General features: G+C 42.2%; 2 protein-coding genes across 2 annotated transcripts in view; one reads left to right on the top strand and one right to left on the bottom strand.

Annotated features, from left to right (window-relative positions):
* Nucleotides 1-15,594, bottom strand: part of SHC3 (SHC adaptor protein 3) — an 86,664-nt gene extending 71,070 nt beyond the window's left edge. Inside the window, exon 1 of the mRNA XM_063423221.1 lies at nucleotides 15,326-15,594. The gene's annotated coding sequence lies outside the window, so the exon portion shown is untranslated. The remainder of the gene's footprint in view (nucleotides 1-15,325) is intronic.
* Nucleotides 15,156-17,858, top strand: CKS2 (CDC28 protein kinase regulatory subunit 2). The gene is made up of 3 exons (XM_063423222.1): nucleotides 15,156-15,327; nucleotides 16,134-16,261; nucleotides 17,412-17,858. The coding sequence occupies exons 1-3, from the start codon at nucleotides 15,269-15,271 to the stop codon at nucleotides 17,462-17,464; spliced, it is 240 nt and encodes a 79-aa protein (XP_063279292.1). The 5' UTR covers nucleotides 15,156-15,268; the 3' UTR covers nucleotides 17,465-17,858.
* Nucleotides 17,859-18,013: the final 155 nt, after the last annotated feature.

Consider the following 18,013-nt stretch of genomic DNA (forward strand, 5'->3'; position numbering starts at 1 on the left):
CAAAAATAATTTGATCCTCTTACTGCCTAAATTCTCCTGTGCTTTCAATTGCCAGAGTGGAGTAAGTTCAACATTTGGTTGCTGGATTGTACAATACGTACTGCAATTTATATTGTCTAAAAAACTTCATCTTGAACAACAGTTGGATCAACACATCCTTATCCTGGAACAAGTTGAAATTGGAATATACAAAACATTCCCTACTGATAAAACCATATGTCTTCAACTAACATGTTGTATTTATAAAAGCTCAATCACATGATTGACTGTATTAAAAAAAAAGCCACATATTTAAACATATTTAAAGCCTTACTACCTAACTTGTCTCCTGGAAGCTTCACAAAACTCACATTTTGTAAGGTACTCTGAAAGAGGGTAAAGTGCTGCATTTTGGCAGTCATGAGGAATATGTGCTTTGGAAAACATGAGTAAACTATGTATTTTTAAGCACCTCTATCAGTCTTCAACTGCTTCATAAGGAGCCTTGCTACCACTTAACAGCATTCAGGGAGACCTCTTCCCTCTTGCATCCCACCAGATCTTCAGGAAGGAGCTGACTGCATTGGCAAACCAGTTCTACAACATTAAACTGCCACATTCCTAATTCCTACATTCAGTCCAGTGGCTCCATTTTAAATTTACCTTTCCAGAAAATACAGTATTGAACACCCTGAAGGATAATGTTTTCCACTTGTCCAGATATTGGGTTGAGGGCTTAAATAAAGGGATATAACTTCAAATTAATTAAAGGCTGTCATTTGTTGTTGCTAATTTGTAGTAATTGGCTTTGGTTATGTACTGATTAGATAAATGAGAGCACATGTTTAACTAACAGATGATACATTACAGGACTGTTTCCTTTAATTTATCATCAATCATATGGAGCATTTTTTATAACAGGTTTATTTTAGCATTATGCCATTCCAAAATTCTTCTCTCAAGTCTTTTTTCTCCCCTTGTGGCTCCATATGCTGATTGAAAAAATGTTAAAAGCTACCATGGTAACGCTTGCTATGCTATGAGACATTGAAGAAAGTTTTCAGACTCCTCATGCATAACTAAGACATTAAAAAATGCACAATAATGTCAGAAAAATACTCCAGAGATACAGTGCTAGTATCCAGAGATACTATTTTGAGATTTCATAGACTTGTTAATTATATATATATTTTACATTAAGAAATTATAACATGCAGAGTGGAAAAACTGTCCCTAATGAAAAGAAATTTGGTATTTCACAGATGCAACATATTTTGTGATTTAAAATACAGTTCAAGTGCTCTCAAAATATGAACTGACAATTTTGAAGTCTTCAAAAAACTTCACTGTGTAGCATCCAACTACTGATGTCAATGATCAAGCCATTAAAAAACAAATTATACCCACAGGGATTAATTTTGAGGGACAACAGGTTGAAAATTCAAAAGCACACACTGGTTTTGTCCTGATGAATGTCCACCTCTGTCATCAAAGACCTAGATGATCAGTTACACTGTTTAGACTTCTCTTGTTCCCTTAAAAATCATACTAACCCTTATCTTCACTGAGGGCTCCTATGTAGCAGCACAAATTAGTAGCTGATATCAAGCAGGAGAAAACAACATGATCAAGCCAGAGCACTAATCCCATATGCAGCCTTTCATCTCACAAAAAAAAACAAACAAACAAAAAAAAAACCCCACACATCTAAATCCATACTATGGTTGCACATTTCTGCCAACTGGAACTCATGGAGAAAGAACTCTTGTCTCCTGCATTCAGGCTGGATAATGAGTCTGAGTTCACACTTATTATTTAATTTTCTTTCAGGTGCAAACCCACCCCACAAATGATAGTAATATATAATAGTAATAACACAGCAGTGTCTTCTGCATTTTTCCAGTGGGGCTCATTTCCGATTTGTTTAGCATTATGCATATGTACAAAATGGGAGACCTGACAACACAAGGGGTCTGAAATCCACTTCTTAAATAAAATGAAATGTCTCCTATCTGTCAAGACTCAAACTCTAAGCGTAACACTGTCTACTCAAAGCAGAGTAATTTTTGTAATTTTTATTGCTGTGTGACACTGAACCAAAAAAATAAAGTGACTTCATCTCAAGCAACCATTAGTGTACTCAGTGTCCTGAAACACACGCCCCTTACTCCCATTTTTATTTCTTGAATCTTCCCAAAACAGGTCTTTAAGTCCAAAACCAAAGTACATTCACAAAGCTGTATACATTTTGTGATCTCTTTAAAAAGCATTGCTCCAGATTTATAGCCTTACTGTACTGCAGTTGAAAACCAAGAGCAGTTACAACATCTAACCCAGCTCTTTCTGCATACAGCTGTAGAAATTGATAGTAAAGTTATACTCTATTGGAAAGCTACTTATACCAAAGACTTAACAATGATCTTAATATATCAATTTATATGGGAATTTATTTACCTTATGTGAGGTAAATAAATCAGGTAATTTACGAGGAGCCTGAAAGAGGAAGCTCTGACCAGGTTTTTATGAGTATGGCAACTGTCGCAAATCACAGTTCAGTAAAAATGTGTATGTCATTTCCACACCCACTGCCATTCCACAGAAGATAAAATTGACGCATTTTGGCCAGTCCTTGGTCTGTGCCATACAGGAATGGAGAGCCCAGGATGCATTCCGGCAGGCACATCCCACGGGCATTGATGTACACACAGTTCCACAGTGCAGATTCAGTTGAAAATGTGAATCAAGTTTACACATCCCCATCCCTCTGCCTGTCAAACACTTACACTGCAGTGGTTGTGTTACCAAGCACTTCATTCCAGAAGGCATGTAAAGAGACAAACTAACAGTATTTTTTTTTTTGTCTTCACAAAGAATCAAGCCATTGTTTCCCACAGCCTTTAATGTTTCATCCAAAATTAAAATCAACATGGCAAACAGCAACTAAAGGGTTTTTGTTTATTCTTTAAAGTTTAACAAGTCATGAAATATGAAGTACCAGCAGTATTTTGAGAATCGGTGTATCATATAAACTCTGTCCTGAGCCTGATGCGAGAGTCATGAGGGTTCTAGCTCTGTGCTGTACAGCTGGTAGGATGACTGGGATCACTGGGTCCAAAGTGGCATTGCTGTGCCAGGTGATTCCAGCATCACAAAAATGAGGTTGGGTTGAAAAAGTGGTTGGGGGAGAAGGGAAACTGAAATCCCTGTAGCTCCCTCTGTAAGCTGGTAGAAGGTTCTGGCAGGGTTTGATTTTACAGCAAAAGACAGAAAAAGGAGATGGTACAGACATGACAGTTCTAAGATACAGCTGAAAAAGGTTGGTGCCAGAGAAAAGCAAGGACCAACAGCTCCCTAAGGGAAGGAGTGCTGGGAGTCCCGTGTGGTGACACAGACAGGAGGTTTAGGGTCCTGGGCCAGTCACAGGCATGCCTGTAACAGAGAGAACTGCAGCTCAGGCCAGACCAAGCCTAAAGCAGTTCCTGCAGGCCAGGCTTGACCCCAGGACATTCTCCCCATGGCGCTGCCTGGGAGCCTCTTGCCACCACTGTCACCAGTGGGAAGAGGTCACCAGCAGCTGCACTGACTCAGCCACCACAGCCAAGTCCACCCAAAGGGAGGCATATTCCCATGACTCGCACGATGAGAACACCACTGTATACAAGAATGGTTCTCAAATCTGCCCTCAGTCCATACCTTGAACTTCTGATAAAAATATTATGTCCCAAAACAAAAGTTTTAAAAAATTATTTTCACAAAAATATTAGCCCTGAGGCCTAATATTTTGAGGCTTCATGCAACTCTTATGGTGATGATAGATTCCTGGGAGGAACACCAAGATGCAGGACCTGCACTATCAGACAAAGCCAGCAGAAGCTTGGAGTTCGGTGTGCTCCAGCATGAGGGAAAGCTCACAACATGCATCTAATTTTCAACGTGGAATAAGATGTAGAAATACTTGCAAAATATTATGAAATAAAACATGTGCTGACATTCTATTGTTCCCTTACATTATAGTCCAACATCTGCTGAGATGGCTAAAGACTTTTCTCTGATTTCCATCACATTCATATGAATAGTTAAGAGGTGGGAAGGGAAAATCCCATTTTTAGCACATCTGCAAGATGGCAAAACAGGATATCCATGACAACACCACTAATATTCTGTTAAAAACACAAAAAGGCATTAAGTTTTAATACCTGTAAAGCAAGATGAATCAGTTTGCCTGTTTCTTTTCTGTGAATTGGCTGATTTTATTTCTTTTTCTTTTCAAAGGTAAGCCTGCAAATGCATGCATGTAATGACCTAATATTCATGGTCAAGGAAGACATCAATCAAGGATATTCTTAGGAAAACTAATAGTTTAGGGCAGAGGCAATCTGTTCATTACATAAAGAGATACAGCTGTAAAAACAAGAAAACATTTCAAACTGAGCATATTTCCAGTATGTGCCATTTTTAGAGGTGAAGTTATCTGAAAAAGACTCATTTTTGTATCAAATTTGTAAGATGGCCTCATGAACACATGTCCTGAATGAAATGCAGAGGTGAATTTGATGAATGTTTTTAGTGTGAGAAGGAGGAAAGACAGATTTGGACAAAATGTATTTCCAGGTAGAATCTTCTGCCTATCTATGTTATAACTGTTATTTTCTGTATAGATACTGCATGATAAAGTATAACGGAAGAGTTTAACTGATGGACATTTTTCTTTACATGAATGATTAAAAAGCTGATGGAAGGTACAAGAAAGATGTCCAAAAACCAAAAATATGTATACTTCATTGTGAATTATAAAAGAGGTTTACCTTCCAGGACAAAAACCAAAATTTTGTGTATCCCCTGCAACAGACGACTTTTCAGTATCTAAAATAAAGGATGAGAGAAGTCACAAGGAACACTCAAAGTGGACACATATAAACAGGGAATTGAAAAAAAAACAGAATTAGCTTGCAAAATGCAGGATCCAAAATCATGGGAAAAAATTCAAATAGCTACTCAGTGCAAGGCAAATATTTTGAAATAGGCTGAGCTGAAAATGACCACTGGAGAACAACAAATTAGATGAGTTTCCTTAAAGTAAAGCAACAGACTGAGTGAAGTTCTGGTATAATATATTCTCACAGGAACAGAAAGAATTAGATAATCCCAAATGACTGGCAAAATCACTTCAGGAAAAGTGTATTTCATAGAGCACATGTATACCCCACAGAACAGTGGAACTGCTGTGAACCTACAGAAGCTGCTCATAATAAATATAAATAATTTAGCTCCATTAATTAATTAGTGATAGGACAACACAGTACATATCCAAGAAGGATACTTAAAACCCAAGAAGACAAAGGAAAGATTCAGCTTGGAGAAAATACAATAATATTAGTGTATGTAAGCAGAATTAATGGTTCCAAATGTATCTGAAAACTAAGTTCTGTTTCACTCCAATTAAATAAAGGCTGGATTCAAAGTGTCAGGATAAACTGACACTAATTAAACGTCCTGTGATGGAGGACTCACAACTGACACCATAAATGGTTTCAAGCATCAGCACTTTATCACTCCCCAGTATCACCGTTTACACCCTTCTCACATGCATAACACCTGTGTGCCCTTTTACCCTTTTGTGATTGGTCAATACACATCAGCATTCCATGCTTCTTTCTCCCTCAATGCTGTTCACCTGTCTTACACAGCTGCAACTTATCAGGGATGAGAATGCCTGCAGCACTATCTCCATTCTTCTACAACCCATTCTCCCACTGTGTTACATTTGATCCCAGGCCTACCAGTGGTCCAAAAAGACCACAGCCCTAGGCATGACTCATCACTGAAGCTCTGGTGCCACACACAAAGGAGAAGGGAAAATCTGTCACGTGTGTAGGAGGCTCCTCAAAATTGGGAACCCTGCTGTCTGACAGGAAGACATTTTACATTTTTTATAGTAAGGGAGTGGGAACTCTAGTCTTTTATGTTCATTTTATGAGATTTAGATCCTCCTGCCTTCCAAACCTTTGTAAATGTTCCCATACTGTGACACAGGTAATAAACCCAAGAACTGTTATTCTTTGAGATGAAAACGTAGGTGTTCCCTGTGCATTATCTTCGAAAATTCTGTTATCATCCAGTCTTTTTCAAATGGTAGCAAACCAATTAATACTGCCTTAACCAAAACCCACAAGTACTGTCTTTGAAAGATAAGCTTGTCATTTACCATAAGATCAGTGAGCCCTCCAGTGGCTATTTTAAAACTTAAATTGTAGCAATAACCATAAGAAAAAATATTTGCATGTATGTTGTTTACTCAGATTACATTTGATTTCATTTGTATTCTGTCATCTTTTACCACTTTAATTAAACAATACTTAAGGCAATCTTTATAATCCTTGCAAACAGATGTATTTTCAGCTCAATAACATTTTCCTTCGCTCCTGTATACATACAAAATTTATAAGTGATACATTTTAAACATTTGACTTCAGAAATCAGTGAGCAATATTTATTTAAGGGGGTGGGGAAATATCAATGCATTGAGCTCAAAATCAAAATCTTCGCTTATAATCCTGTAGGATATATACACTATCTCTGGAAACTATAAACATCTGGGACAATGAATTCACAGGCTCAATGCAAAACTCAGCATGTGGCAGATTTAACATAAATTTAAAAATACGTCTTCTCATAAAGGAACTTGTTCAGCCATGGAACTCCTTGCAACAAGATACTGTGGAGAGAAGACATTTGGCCTAAAGACAGCCTGAAAATTCATGAAGCAAAAATCCGTCTGGGCAAAGAAATCCCACATCAGAATCTAAACTAAACTGGGAATGTGTCATCACAATACTTTTCCAAGTCTTATGTTCTTCCATTACAGAAGGCAACCACTAGAGAAAGCTGTAAAGATAAGTCTGGCGAAAAGGATCTTTTCTCACATCTAGCACTGGCATATTAAGGTTTAAATAAAATCTTACTTAATGTATTTAAACACTGTATGAAAAACGCTGTATGAAAAATATCCAGTAACTGAAGAACTCTCCACTACAGATTTTTTGCCCCTGATGCACTCTAAGATACTGTGATGCTACACAGCCTCCAGGAAAAATCTGAGCAGGACTGTGCCTCATTTGACAGAATCTTCTTCTGCTTGATTCTCCAGTTATTACACAGTATCATCCTGAATGTGTTATATGAGCATTGGTTGCTATGGAAATCATCCGCTCAATTCTGCATTATTGATTTTGTTTAACATGGGAATTGATTCATAGAACCATTAAGGCTGGAAAAGACCTTCAAGATGACCTTTGACAGAAGCTGATGTTGTCAACGAAACCACAGAACTAAGTGCCATGTCCAGTTGTTTCTCAAACAGCTCCAGAGTTGGTGACTTCACCACCTCCCTAGGCAGCCCATTCCAATGGCTCAATAACCCTCTCCATGAAGAAATTCTTACTGATCTCCAATCTGAACCTCACCTGGCACCCTTTGAGCCTATGTCCTTTTGTCCTGTCACTGGTTGCCTGGGAGAAGACACAAGGACCCATCACTTCACCTTGCTGAACCTCATGGAATTGGTGTCTGCCTATCAATCCAGCCTATTCAGATCTCTCTGCAGAACCTTCCTACCCTCCAGAAGGTCAACTCTCCTGCCCACTTTGGTATCATCTACAAATCTACTGAGGGTGCATTCAATCCCCTCACCCAGATCACTGATCAGGAGAGGCACCAATACTGAGACCTGGGGTACCCCACTAAGTGACAGGCCACCAACTGGGTGACACTCCATTCCCTACCACTCTCTGGGTTCAGTCTTTGCTTTAACTCATAAACAGAGCCCTTGTCCAAGCCATGGGTTGACAGATTCTCCAGGAGAATGCTCTGGGAGACAGTGTCAAAGGCTTTGTTGGAGTCCAGGTAGACAGCATCCACAGTTTTTCCCTCATTCCCTGGGCAGGTCACCTGGTCATAAAAGCAGATGAGGTTGTTTAAGCAGAACGTTCCTTTCCTAAACCCACACTGGGTGGGCCCAATCCCCAGGTTGTCCTATATCCTGTGTGATGGCACTCAATCTGTTTCATAACCTTCCCAGGCCTGTATGCCCTGGATCCTCCTTCCAAGCCTTCCTGTAGATGGACATCCCACTGTCCAGCCTCCAGTTGTCGGGGCCTCCCTTGTTAACCAGGACTGATGATAAATGATGGTGTGTGGCTTGGTGAGCTCTTCCTCCACTCCCTCGGTATGCTTGGGAGAATCCCATCCAGTCCCATACACTTGTGACTGTCCAAGTGGCACAGCAGGTCATCAGCTACTTCCTCCTGGACTGCATGGTGTCTATTCTGCTCCCCATCTCTGTCCACCAGGGCTGCCTGCCCTGAGGAGAACTGGTCTTACTGTTAATAACTGAGGCAAAGATGGAATCAAGCAACCCAGACTTGTCCTCATCCTTGTGACAATTTTTCCCCCTATATCCAATAAATTATGAAGATTTTCCTTGGGTGCCTTTTAGTTTTTAATGTATTTATAAAAACAGTTCTTATTCTCTTTCGCAGCACTGGCTAGAATGAGTTCTAGCTGAGTTTTGCCTTTCTAATTTTCTCTCTAACAACATCACTGTACTCTCTGAGTGGCCTTTCCCATCTTCCAAAGGTCATAAAATCTCATTTATTCCATGAGTTCCAGTGGAAGTTTCTTCTTCAGTCAGGTTGGTCTCTCTTCTCTGCCAGCTCACCTTTAGCAAATAGGGATAACCTGCTTCTGCACCTTAAAGATTTCCTTCTTAAAGCATGTCCAGCCTTTTTGAACCCCTTTGTTATTAAGGGCAGTTTCCAGAGACACTCTCTGAACCTGTGTCCTGACAGGCCAAAGTCTGCGCTCTGGAAGTCCAAGGCAGAGGTTCTGTCAATCCCTTTCCTTACTTCACCAATAATAGGGAAACTCTATCATTCCATGGTCACTGTGCCCAGGATGGCCCCTGACCACCACATCTCCCACAGCCCTTCTCTGTTTGTGAGCAGCAGGTCTGGCAGGGCATGCCCTGGTAGGCTCCCCCCAGCTGTGTCTGGGAGTTGCCTTCCACACACTGCAGGAACCTCCCAGACTGTCTCCTCTCCACTGTGCTGGGTTGCCAGCAGTTATCTGGCAAGTTTAAGTCTCCCACAAGAACTAGCTCTTGTATAGTTCCACTGTGATCACCAGGGCTAATGACCATGAAACATCCACTGACAGAATATTTCATTTCATCCTGGCTGGGTGGTCTGTAACAAACTCCCAGCAGGATCTCTGCCCTGTTGGCCGTCCCTGTGACTGTCACCCACAGGCTCTCAGCCTTATCCCCACTGCCCCCTGAGCTCTGTACAGCCAAAACCCTCCCCAGGGTACAGAGCCACACCACCTCCTCTCCTTCCTCACCTGTCCCCTCGGAAGAGCTTGCAGCCACCCACTGCAGCTCTCCAGCCACCCCACCCCATTTCCATGGTGACAACTGCATCACAGCTTCCTGCTGCCAATGGATTCCACTGTTTGTTACCCATGCTGGGTGCACTGGTGCAGAGGCACTTCAGCTGGGCTCTCCATGTCACCCCAACACTGGTGTGTCACCCCAGGCTCGTAAGTTACTTTTTAGATCTAAGCTTTTGAGTAGCTTCTTGAGTAGTCTTTCGAGTAAGTTCTCATCACTACTTCCAAAAGAAGATCCATAAAAGCAGAATGAGAGACTTAAATCTCAATGAAATGTCACAGATCACCATTAGCCTCCAAGCTTTGCAATGATCTGAATGGATCACAGACATTCTGTATTTCTATACTCATCCTGCAAGCTGGGCACTTCTATGACTTGGGAATCATTTATTCAATAATCTATTCAAGAACACCTTCAAAATGCAATTCTTGAGCCAGCATAACTACTGCATGGAGCATACATCAAAATTGGCTCCATTTTTCAAGTGAGTTTATCCTCTCTCAGAGGGCAGTCCTCAGCAATTCAACTGGATTATTTTCAACACTTACATTGTTTTTATTCACAGTCACCTAGACCATCAAAACATAGCATGATTCTTTACTCTCATCACAATTTTTGTGAACCAAAACAAAACAAAAATAATCCATCTTCTGCATTTACTAAGGGGATGTTAATTAGCGCACAGCAACTCAACACTTGATAAAGTCCTTCAAATTAGGTGAAGAAGTAAATTCAAATTTAATCATCTAAACTGAGGTAAATTCTGAAGATCAAAGCTTCAGAGACAAATACTGTTAATATTACACATACAAACAGCCTGACAGTGCTTTGGGGACAACTAGTGTTGTGGCCTCAACTAGTGTTGTGGAATACTAGACAAACACTATATAAAACCAGCAAATAAAATCAGCAAATAGAAAGTTATCTTACTGAATATAAGAATTAAGTGAGATTGGTTTTCTACTGACTCATGGTTTGTGGCTCTACAGTTTCAGAAGGCATGTACACCACATGCTGAAAGATATACACCCCTAAAGCATTTATGCAAAGCTTTTTTTTCCCCCATGTAGATTCTCTATCTAATAAAGTGCAAGTTTAACTGCAACATAATCTCCCATCAGAGTTCTTCTGCTCTATTTGTCCACCTGTTATCATGAAACCTGCAATAATTTATCAGCCTTTGTCTTACATTTGAGCCAACTGGTTCAAAAGCTAGTCGAGGATCAAAACTGATGAGAAGCAAAATTGTGTACACCTTGCTTCTATAAGAAACATTGAAAATACAAAACCACAGATAACAGTTCATCAATATGTGCTATGAATGTGATTCACATTCAAATTACTCAAAAGTTATTAACTGTGTATATGATTATGACTCATGAAGACAGTACAAAAGGTTCCTTGACTCTGATCTTGCTGTTCTATTCAGAAAAATACATTCAAGCATCTGACATTAGTGTTTTATAAGGACATGTTTAAAAACTGAAGCACAGTAAAAGCACATATAACTTATTTTTTAATGTCTCACAGAACTAAACAAGAAAAGCTGCAGAGACTTTTAACCAGCGACTGTTACGCACAACACAGATGGGAAATTTTTCATCTCCCTTTTCTGACAAAAAGCACGGAAAATATTTTCATGTACCATAATTTACATTGTGAACTCTGCATATGCAATAGTTAAGATGCATATGGGCCCTTCATTGTAACAGTTTGATCATGGCATATTATCTCTGTGGATGGCCTTAGCCACAAGCAAACACCTTACACACAGGATTTCAATCTGCTCCTGTCTAGATACACAAAATCATCCTCCACAATAATGTTCATAGTCCATCTTTAGTTCTGAAGAGCATCTGGGCTGACTACAGTCGTGCTGTTCACATACACAGTGCAGAATACCAGCGCTTAGTTTTGTATATGCTTGTGTTACAGCTACAGGAGACAGAAAGAGAAGCTCAAAAATAATCTCTTTGTGTTCTGCCATTTTATCTCGTGTTTCAACAGCAGCCTAATCACAGCTGCTGCCCTAATCAGACAGGTCTCTGAGCAGTAGCTTACATTCCAGTTGCACAGCTCACTAACATTTCTCCTATGAAACCAACCCCCCCTAAGACTATGTGGAATATTTTTTAGTCTGTGCTATGGCAAACTTCTTTGATAAATGCTATAATACATGCCTTCAACATGCTGAGGCAAAAGTGTATGATAAAGCTTCTCAGCAGCTTTTCTCTTTAATAAATATGTGTATTTGTGGTCTCACTGACCTTTGACCTGGTTCAGAAGCTTTGGAGTGAGGATTCAAATCACCACTTGATAATCTCAATTCCAGAAACTAACTTCTTTGAATATAAAATTAATTAAAATTATTAATTAATTAAAATTAAAAGGTCATTAGAGCACTGAGCACTGGAGAGAGAAAAAACCCTTTTGTTCTACACTCCGTATTTGCAAAAGTTACAGTGGGAAAGCATAACTGACACAACCATAGAAAGCAGGCCTCAAAGAAACCACTGATCAGAGACAGGATTAGCTTGACCTAAAACATTACTGCAGAAAGCATTTTTTTTCCTGAAATGTTCTAAGACATTTAAATTATGTACTGGTGAAAATGTTTCCTAAGGTCTAGCACAAAGCTGCCTTGACAAAGTTCAAGCATTTTTGTTCCCTCCACACTGTGCGGAACAGTTTATTTCCTTTTTAGCAATGTGACTGACACAGCCTTTGTGAGTAACAACATCCTGAAGACAGTGATGAAGAGCCTTGTTTCACACAGCACCACAAAGTGTGGCTGAGGGCTGGACCTCTGGAGGTCATGAGGTCTGACATCCTTGCTAAAGCAGGGTCACCTACAGCCTAGAGTCATGTCCAGATGGCTTTGGAAGGTCTCCAAAGCTGCAGACACTAGCAGCTCTCTGCCAGTGCCCCATCTGCCTCAGAGTAAAGAAGGCTTCCTGATGTTCACAAGGAACATCCCCCGTGTCACTTTGTGCCCTCTGCCTCTGGTCCTGTCTCTGGGTATCACTGCAATGAGCCTGGTTCTGGTCTTCTTCACATCCTGCCTTTAGGTTTTCACACACAGGTTTTCAACTTTGTAGCCCTTCACTGAACTCTCCCTAGGAGCTCCATCTTTCTCTTGCACTCAGGAGCCCAAAGCTGAGCTCCAGCAGAGGATCCACATGAGCTGTATGGAGGGATAGGATCACCTCCCTCAACCTGCTGGCAACACTCGTCCTACTACAGCCCAGTGCACTGCTAGCCATCCTTACTGCAAGGACACAGTGCTGGGTCACATTCAGCTCAGTGTTCATCACCATTCCCAAGTCCTTTTCTGAAACATACATCTCCAGCTGGAGAGCTCCCGCCCTGTATTGGTGCCTGCGATTGTTTCTTCACAGGTGCAGGAATTTGCTCTTCATCTTGTTCCACTTGTTCCCCTCAAATTCATGGAGGTCCTCTCAGCCTACTTCCGCTGAAATAGTTCAGTTCCTTGACCTGTGAGCACAGTCTTGTGGTTTCTCAGTTACTCCTCCCAGCTGGGTTTCACCTACAAACTTGTCAGGAGTACACTCTGCCCTCCGTGCAGGTCACTAATGAAGAAGTTAAAAAGGCTCAGGCCCATTTTTGACCCCTAGGACATACCTCTACTTACTAGTCTCCAACTAGACTTGTGTTATGTGTCACCATCCTCTGGGCCTGGCCATTCACCTGAGGTCATTGTCTGCACACCCAGTCCATACATCAACTGCTTGTCTTTGGTATTACCCAGGGCCAAAAGCCTTGCCAAAGTCTACAAAAACAGTGACTGCTCTCTCCCTGGCTCTTTAAGAGTGTGGTGCTCCCTTTCACTTCTGAACGAACTCAGAGGAGAAAGGCTTACACACAGCCTTACCCAAAGATCAATCTTCTCTCATGTTCAGTATGTATGAGATAAGCAGAAAGCTTACTAAAGAAGACACAAAGAGGAAATGTCTTCGATCCAGTAGAAACCATCATGGTGGTTTAATCTTTTTTTCCCATTATTACACAATGATATTCCTAACAGAAATCGTGTACGTTCTGCCTCAAGTATTTAAAAACAACTGTTGTGCTGCCTGAAATTAGGCTAAAAAACTCCAAACCTTTCTATTGCAAAGAATCTAACCAAAACTTAAGAAAACTTGTAGATGGTTGGCACTTTTACAATTATACCGGAATATATATTACTTTGTAACATGAATTTCACACATTTAGCTACACCGGTTCATATACTTCATTCTGCCTGTAAATGACCTGTGCCCAACAAGCTCTAACATGCAGTAAAATTAAGAGAAAAATATTACTGCTAGATTATGATAAGCACTCCTTTTAATGACTGCACGGTGTGAGACTGGCTTAAACTTCATTAAGACAAGCTGCAGTGCCAGTACAAACAATGCAGCTAAAAAAATCACCTATTACCCACGCATGTGTATCAGCAGTCATGCATCACATGGCTTTGGTTGTTTTTTTCCTCCATCAGAACTGTTTTCAGGCACATGCATTACATAACCACGGGCAGTACCCACGTTTCTGGCAGCACCAAGGAAGCACCAAGGAAACTTCTTGGAAGACTTATCTTTTTTCTGCAGAGGGCCAGCAATGAGAGCAGAGAGAAGCATACCACAGGCAGCCAGCAGTGAGCATGAGAGGAAAAATATAGGGTTGACATTAAGAAACTCTCCACTGCAAGGGCGTGAGGCACTGAACAGGCTGCCCGTGGCACATCCACAGGCCATGGATGCCTCATCCCGGAGTGTGTTCAGGGCCAGCAATGGATGAGGCTGAGCAATCGGATCGGGTGTAAGGTGTCCCTATCCATGGTGGGGAGTTGGAACTACATAATCTTTCAGACCCCTTCCAAGCACTCTATGGTTCTGTGATTCTGTGAAAGCAACCGTGAGATCTCTCTTTCTGGCCACCTTCCCACCACGCTTATCTCATCCCACAGGACAGAAATAGCGTGCTTATCTGGGGAGCTGCAGCGCCTCCGGCCTGCTACGCACGCATTCCCAGGGAAGCATTTGATGGTTTGTTTCACTGGGTAAGGATGTTTGTAAACTGAAATCCTGTTCCCACACTGCTCTGGGCACACCTGTACGCCGCGTTTTATCTGTAGTAACCCTGAGCAAGTATAGCCATTCCTTATAGCTGCACCCAAGGACACCGCGGGGTAACAGCAGCTACCTGGCAGGCAGGGGACAACAATTTTAAAGTGAACACGACGCTTAGTCAAAAGAACGAAGGCATCACTCTCTCGCCGGAAAGAAGCAGCCCCTCAGACACCAGGACAGGGCCGAGCCGAGCTGGGCCTCACCAAGTCGGGCAAGGCCAGGCCGAGCCGGGCCGAGCAGTGCAAAGCAGCGGCGCCGAGCGCTGGGCCGAGCTGCGCATGCGCGGGCTGGCGCAGCTGCCCCCACCGCGGCCGCCCCGCCGTGCGCTGAAGCGCCCGCGCCCGCCCCGGCCGCCGCTGGCCAATCAGGCGCGCCCGCGCCTCTTCCCCCGCCAGCCCCGCCTCCCCGCTTCGTGCCTGCGCCGCCGCTCTGCCCGAGCGCCACCGCCCGTTACGTAACGCTCCCCCGCCAGCCGCGGCTGCTGGGGATTGGCTGGGAGCGGCGAGCGCGCGAGGTACGCGCGGCGGGCTCGGGCGGGGCGCAGCGGCGTGGCACGCGATTGGCCGGCCCCGGCGAGAGCCAATGGGAGCCGAGCCGCTGGATTCAAACGGTGCGGGGCGTGGGAGGGGGCAGTTAGTGCGCGAGGCGTCCGTGAGGGGGGAACCAGAGGCTGCTGACCGTGCCGCTGCTCCAGCCTGTGCTGCCGCCCGCCATGGCCCACAAGCAGATCTACTATTCCGATAAATACTTTGACGAGCAGTACGAGTACCGGTAAGAAGCTGTAGAAGAGTGCGGGATGGCCAACTGGAGGGATTAGGAAGAGCCGTCCCGTACGTTCCAGAGGGCAGCTGGGCCAGGCGCCTTGGCCGAGGTGTGCGGGCTGCTCTCAAGGAAGGAGGAGGCTCCGATAGGGGAATGGAGCCAGAGAGGGCGCAAGGCCAGCGGGGAGGAGCTAGGCCGAGCCTCCCGCGTGGCTTTGGACTGGTGGACGAAGGGGATGAGTGGCCGAATGCTGTTATCGGTTAGCCCGGATTGTTCGGTACGCGGCCGACACAAGCCATGGCCACAGGGTGATGGCGGAGGGGCGGTACGCCCTGCGCTAACTCCAGGGAGGGGGTTGTGGCAGAGCCTGGGATGGGGAGCGTGGGCCTCTGCCGACGAGAGACTGCTGAAGTTTAACTCCTCTAGGCTTACTTGAAAGCGGTATTAGAAATACTTAAGAAGTCCAAAGTTCTTATTTTTCAAGTAGCTAATAAAGCAGCCTGTTGCCAGGAGCGCATGATTCTCCGAATGTACCGTCGTTGGAGTCTGAAAGGGGTCTAAATCTCCTCTAGAAGACAGTTTAGCTCCCAGTATGCAGTTGCTTTACAAATGTAACGTTTAATAGTAGTAAGTGATTTTAAACTGGATTCTGGGACGGGTTTCATCATCAAATACGTGCCAAGAGTCAGTACTCTTGTTTTCTTTATAGCAAAACTGAGTATTCATAACTTGCTTACTATCTTTCAGTGCAGATCTGTTCCAGTTTTTTAGTGTGCAGTATTTTGTGTGTGTGTTTAATAATTAAACCTCTACAGACATGTGATGCTGCCACGAGAACTTTCAAAACAAGTGCCGAAATCTCATCTGATGTCTGAAGAAGAGTGGAGACGACTCGGTGTTCAGCAGAGTCTTGGCTGGGTTCACTACATGATCCATGAGCCAGGTGAGCACATCTAAACAGAATTAGACAAACGAAAAAGTCAAATATCAACTGCCTGGTGCTCAGCTGAAGTATGTGATGTGTAACTCTTACTGTGAAATCCATTTGGAATTCACTGCTGAATGTTACTCTCTTCTTGCTACTTTAGTCCTTTGCCGTCAAAGGCAATGTAATTTTGTTTTCAACCTTCACATCCTGCTGCTAGACGTGCAAAATGCAAGTCTTGTCTTAGATGTATATGGTTTATCTGTAGACAGAAAATGCCAGACTGAGAGTTCCTGCCTCTGCCCATAGAAACAGGCTTTTTGTAATTTCTTAAATAACATGAGTGTGCAGTGACTGAACCAAAGTTAATACCGCAATATATCTTTAATTTGTAAAACTGACACACCTGGTTTTTTATACAACAAGTTAATAGGTGTCCTGTATTAATCCTCTGAAAATTCTGGAGGATAGTTTCAACTCGAGCTGTCGAGCCACCCAAAAAATCAGTATTTCAGTTAATGTGGTGCAAAGCCCTAAAACTCCTACTGACTAGGATGCTGGCATTGTGGGAGCAGCCATTCCAGGTAACTTACCACTTACCAGCCTGACTAAAAAGTAAGAGGTGTTTGATGAATTGCAGCAGCATGAAGTTCCAAGTTTCTGAAGAACCAGGTTATGAAATTAGCATACCCTTCCAATGTTTCCCTTATTTGGGTACCCTCGATATTTTAGACTTTCCTAGAAGCATTTAGAATTAAGAAGATTGATAATAATGTAAGCTGGCTGTATTAACCAAAGTCGATTTTGTTGGTGTTTGATGTGTGCCTAACAGACAGCATCGGCAGTTTTAGTCTAAGTTATAGTAACTGTGTTTATCAAATAGCCTAATGTAAAGAGATATTATAAAATACTGTGTATTTCCCCAATACTTCCCTCCTGTAAGGATCTTAAGTTTATGATACTGACAGCATTGGGTATAAAAATAAAAGCTTGACAGTTGTAAGAGTACTACAAACTTTGTCTGTTAATATTACATGTGGGGCCATACTTGGGCTGCCTAATTATTTGAAACTAAACTCAACCAAGATTTCTTTAATCTCAAGATTAAAGAAATCCCTTTAATCAAGTTTTGGACAAACTGACACTTTGTTCAATTTTCTTTCTGCAGAACCACATATTCTGCTCTTCAGAAGACCTCTTCCAAAGGATGAGCAGAAATAAGCCATCGTCTCTTGAATCTTCTGGAACTATGTATATGAGTGTATATATGTTGGTAGTATTCAGTGAATACTTTAAATTTACAAAACATACATCCAAACCTGTGCATGAGCTGTATTATTCACAGCAACAAAGCTCAGTCAAATGCAATTCCAAGCAGGCTGCTATGATGTTTGAAGAGTGATGACTTTATCTTTTACTGTTAATGTAAGTGCCTCTCTGACTTAAATTGTGTTGATGTTTGTGTTGCGTATTCTGATTAACTCCTCACTTGTTAGTGTTCTGTAACTTTTGCACTCGTCTTTTCTGCTGTAGTGTAGTATGTTCAAATCCAATACTTCCACTGTTTAGTAGTAAGAAGGCTTAAGAAATAAACTCCTTTTAATGTTCTGTGAAACTTAAGTGTCTGGAGTTGTAATTTACTAGACAAAACAAATACTCATTGTCTAACGTTTTTTAAGAGTACCTACTTCAAAAAAACAAATAATCTGGTGAACCTGGTGTTACTTGGTGTAAACTTCGGGTTGAGTACTACTCTATTTCAAAGAGCTT

This window comes from Prinia subflava, chromosome Z, assembly GCF_021018805.1.
Source record: "Prinia subflava isolate CZ2003 ecotype Zambia chromosome Z, Cam_Psub_1.2, whole genome shotgun sequence".
In the NCBI taxonomy this organism is placed as follows: Eukaryota; Metazoa; Chordata; class Aves; order Passeriformes; family Cisticolidae; genus Prinia; species Prinia subflava.

Bases quoted from the DNA above. Each gene is read 5' to 3' on its own strand.
- CKS2 (XM_063423222.1), top strand. From the start codon at position 15,269: ATGGCCCACAAGCAGATCTACTATTCCGATAAATACTTTGACGAGCAG. The intron at 15,328-16,133 runs GTAAGAAGCTGT...AAACCTCTACAG, and splicing joins GACGAGCAGTACGAGTACCG to ACATGTGATGCTGCCACGAG. The intron at 16,262-17,411 runs GTGAGCACATCT...TTCTTTCTGCAG, and splicing joins CTACATGATCCATGAGCCAG to AACCACATATTCTGCTCTTC.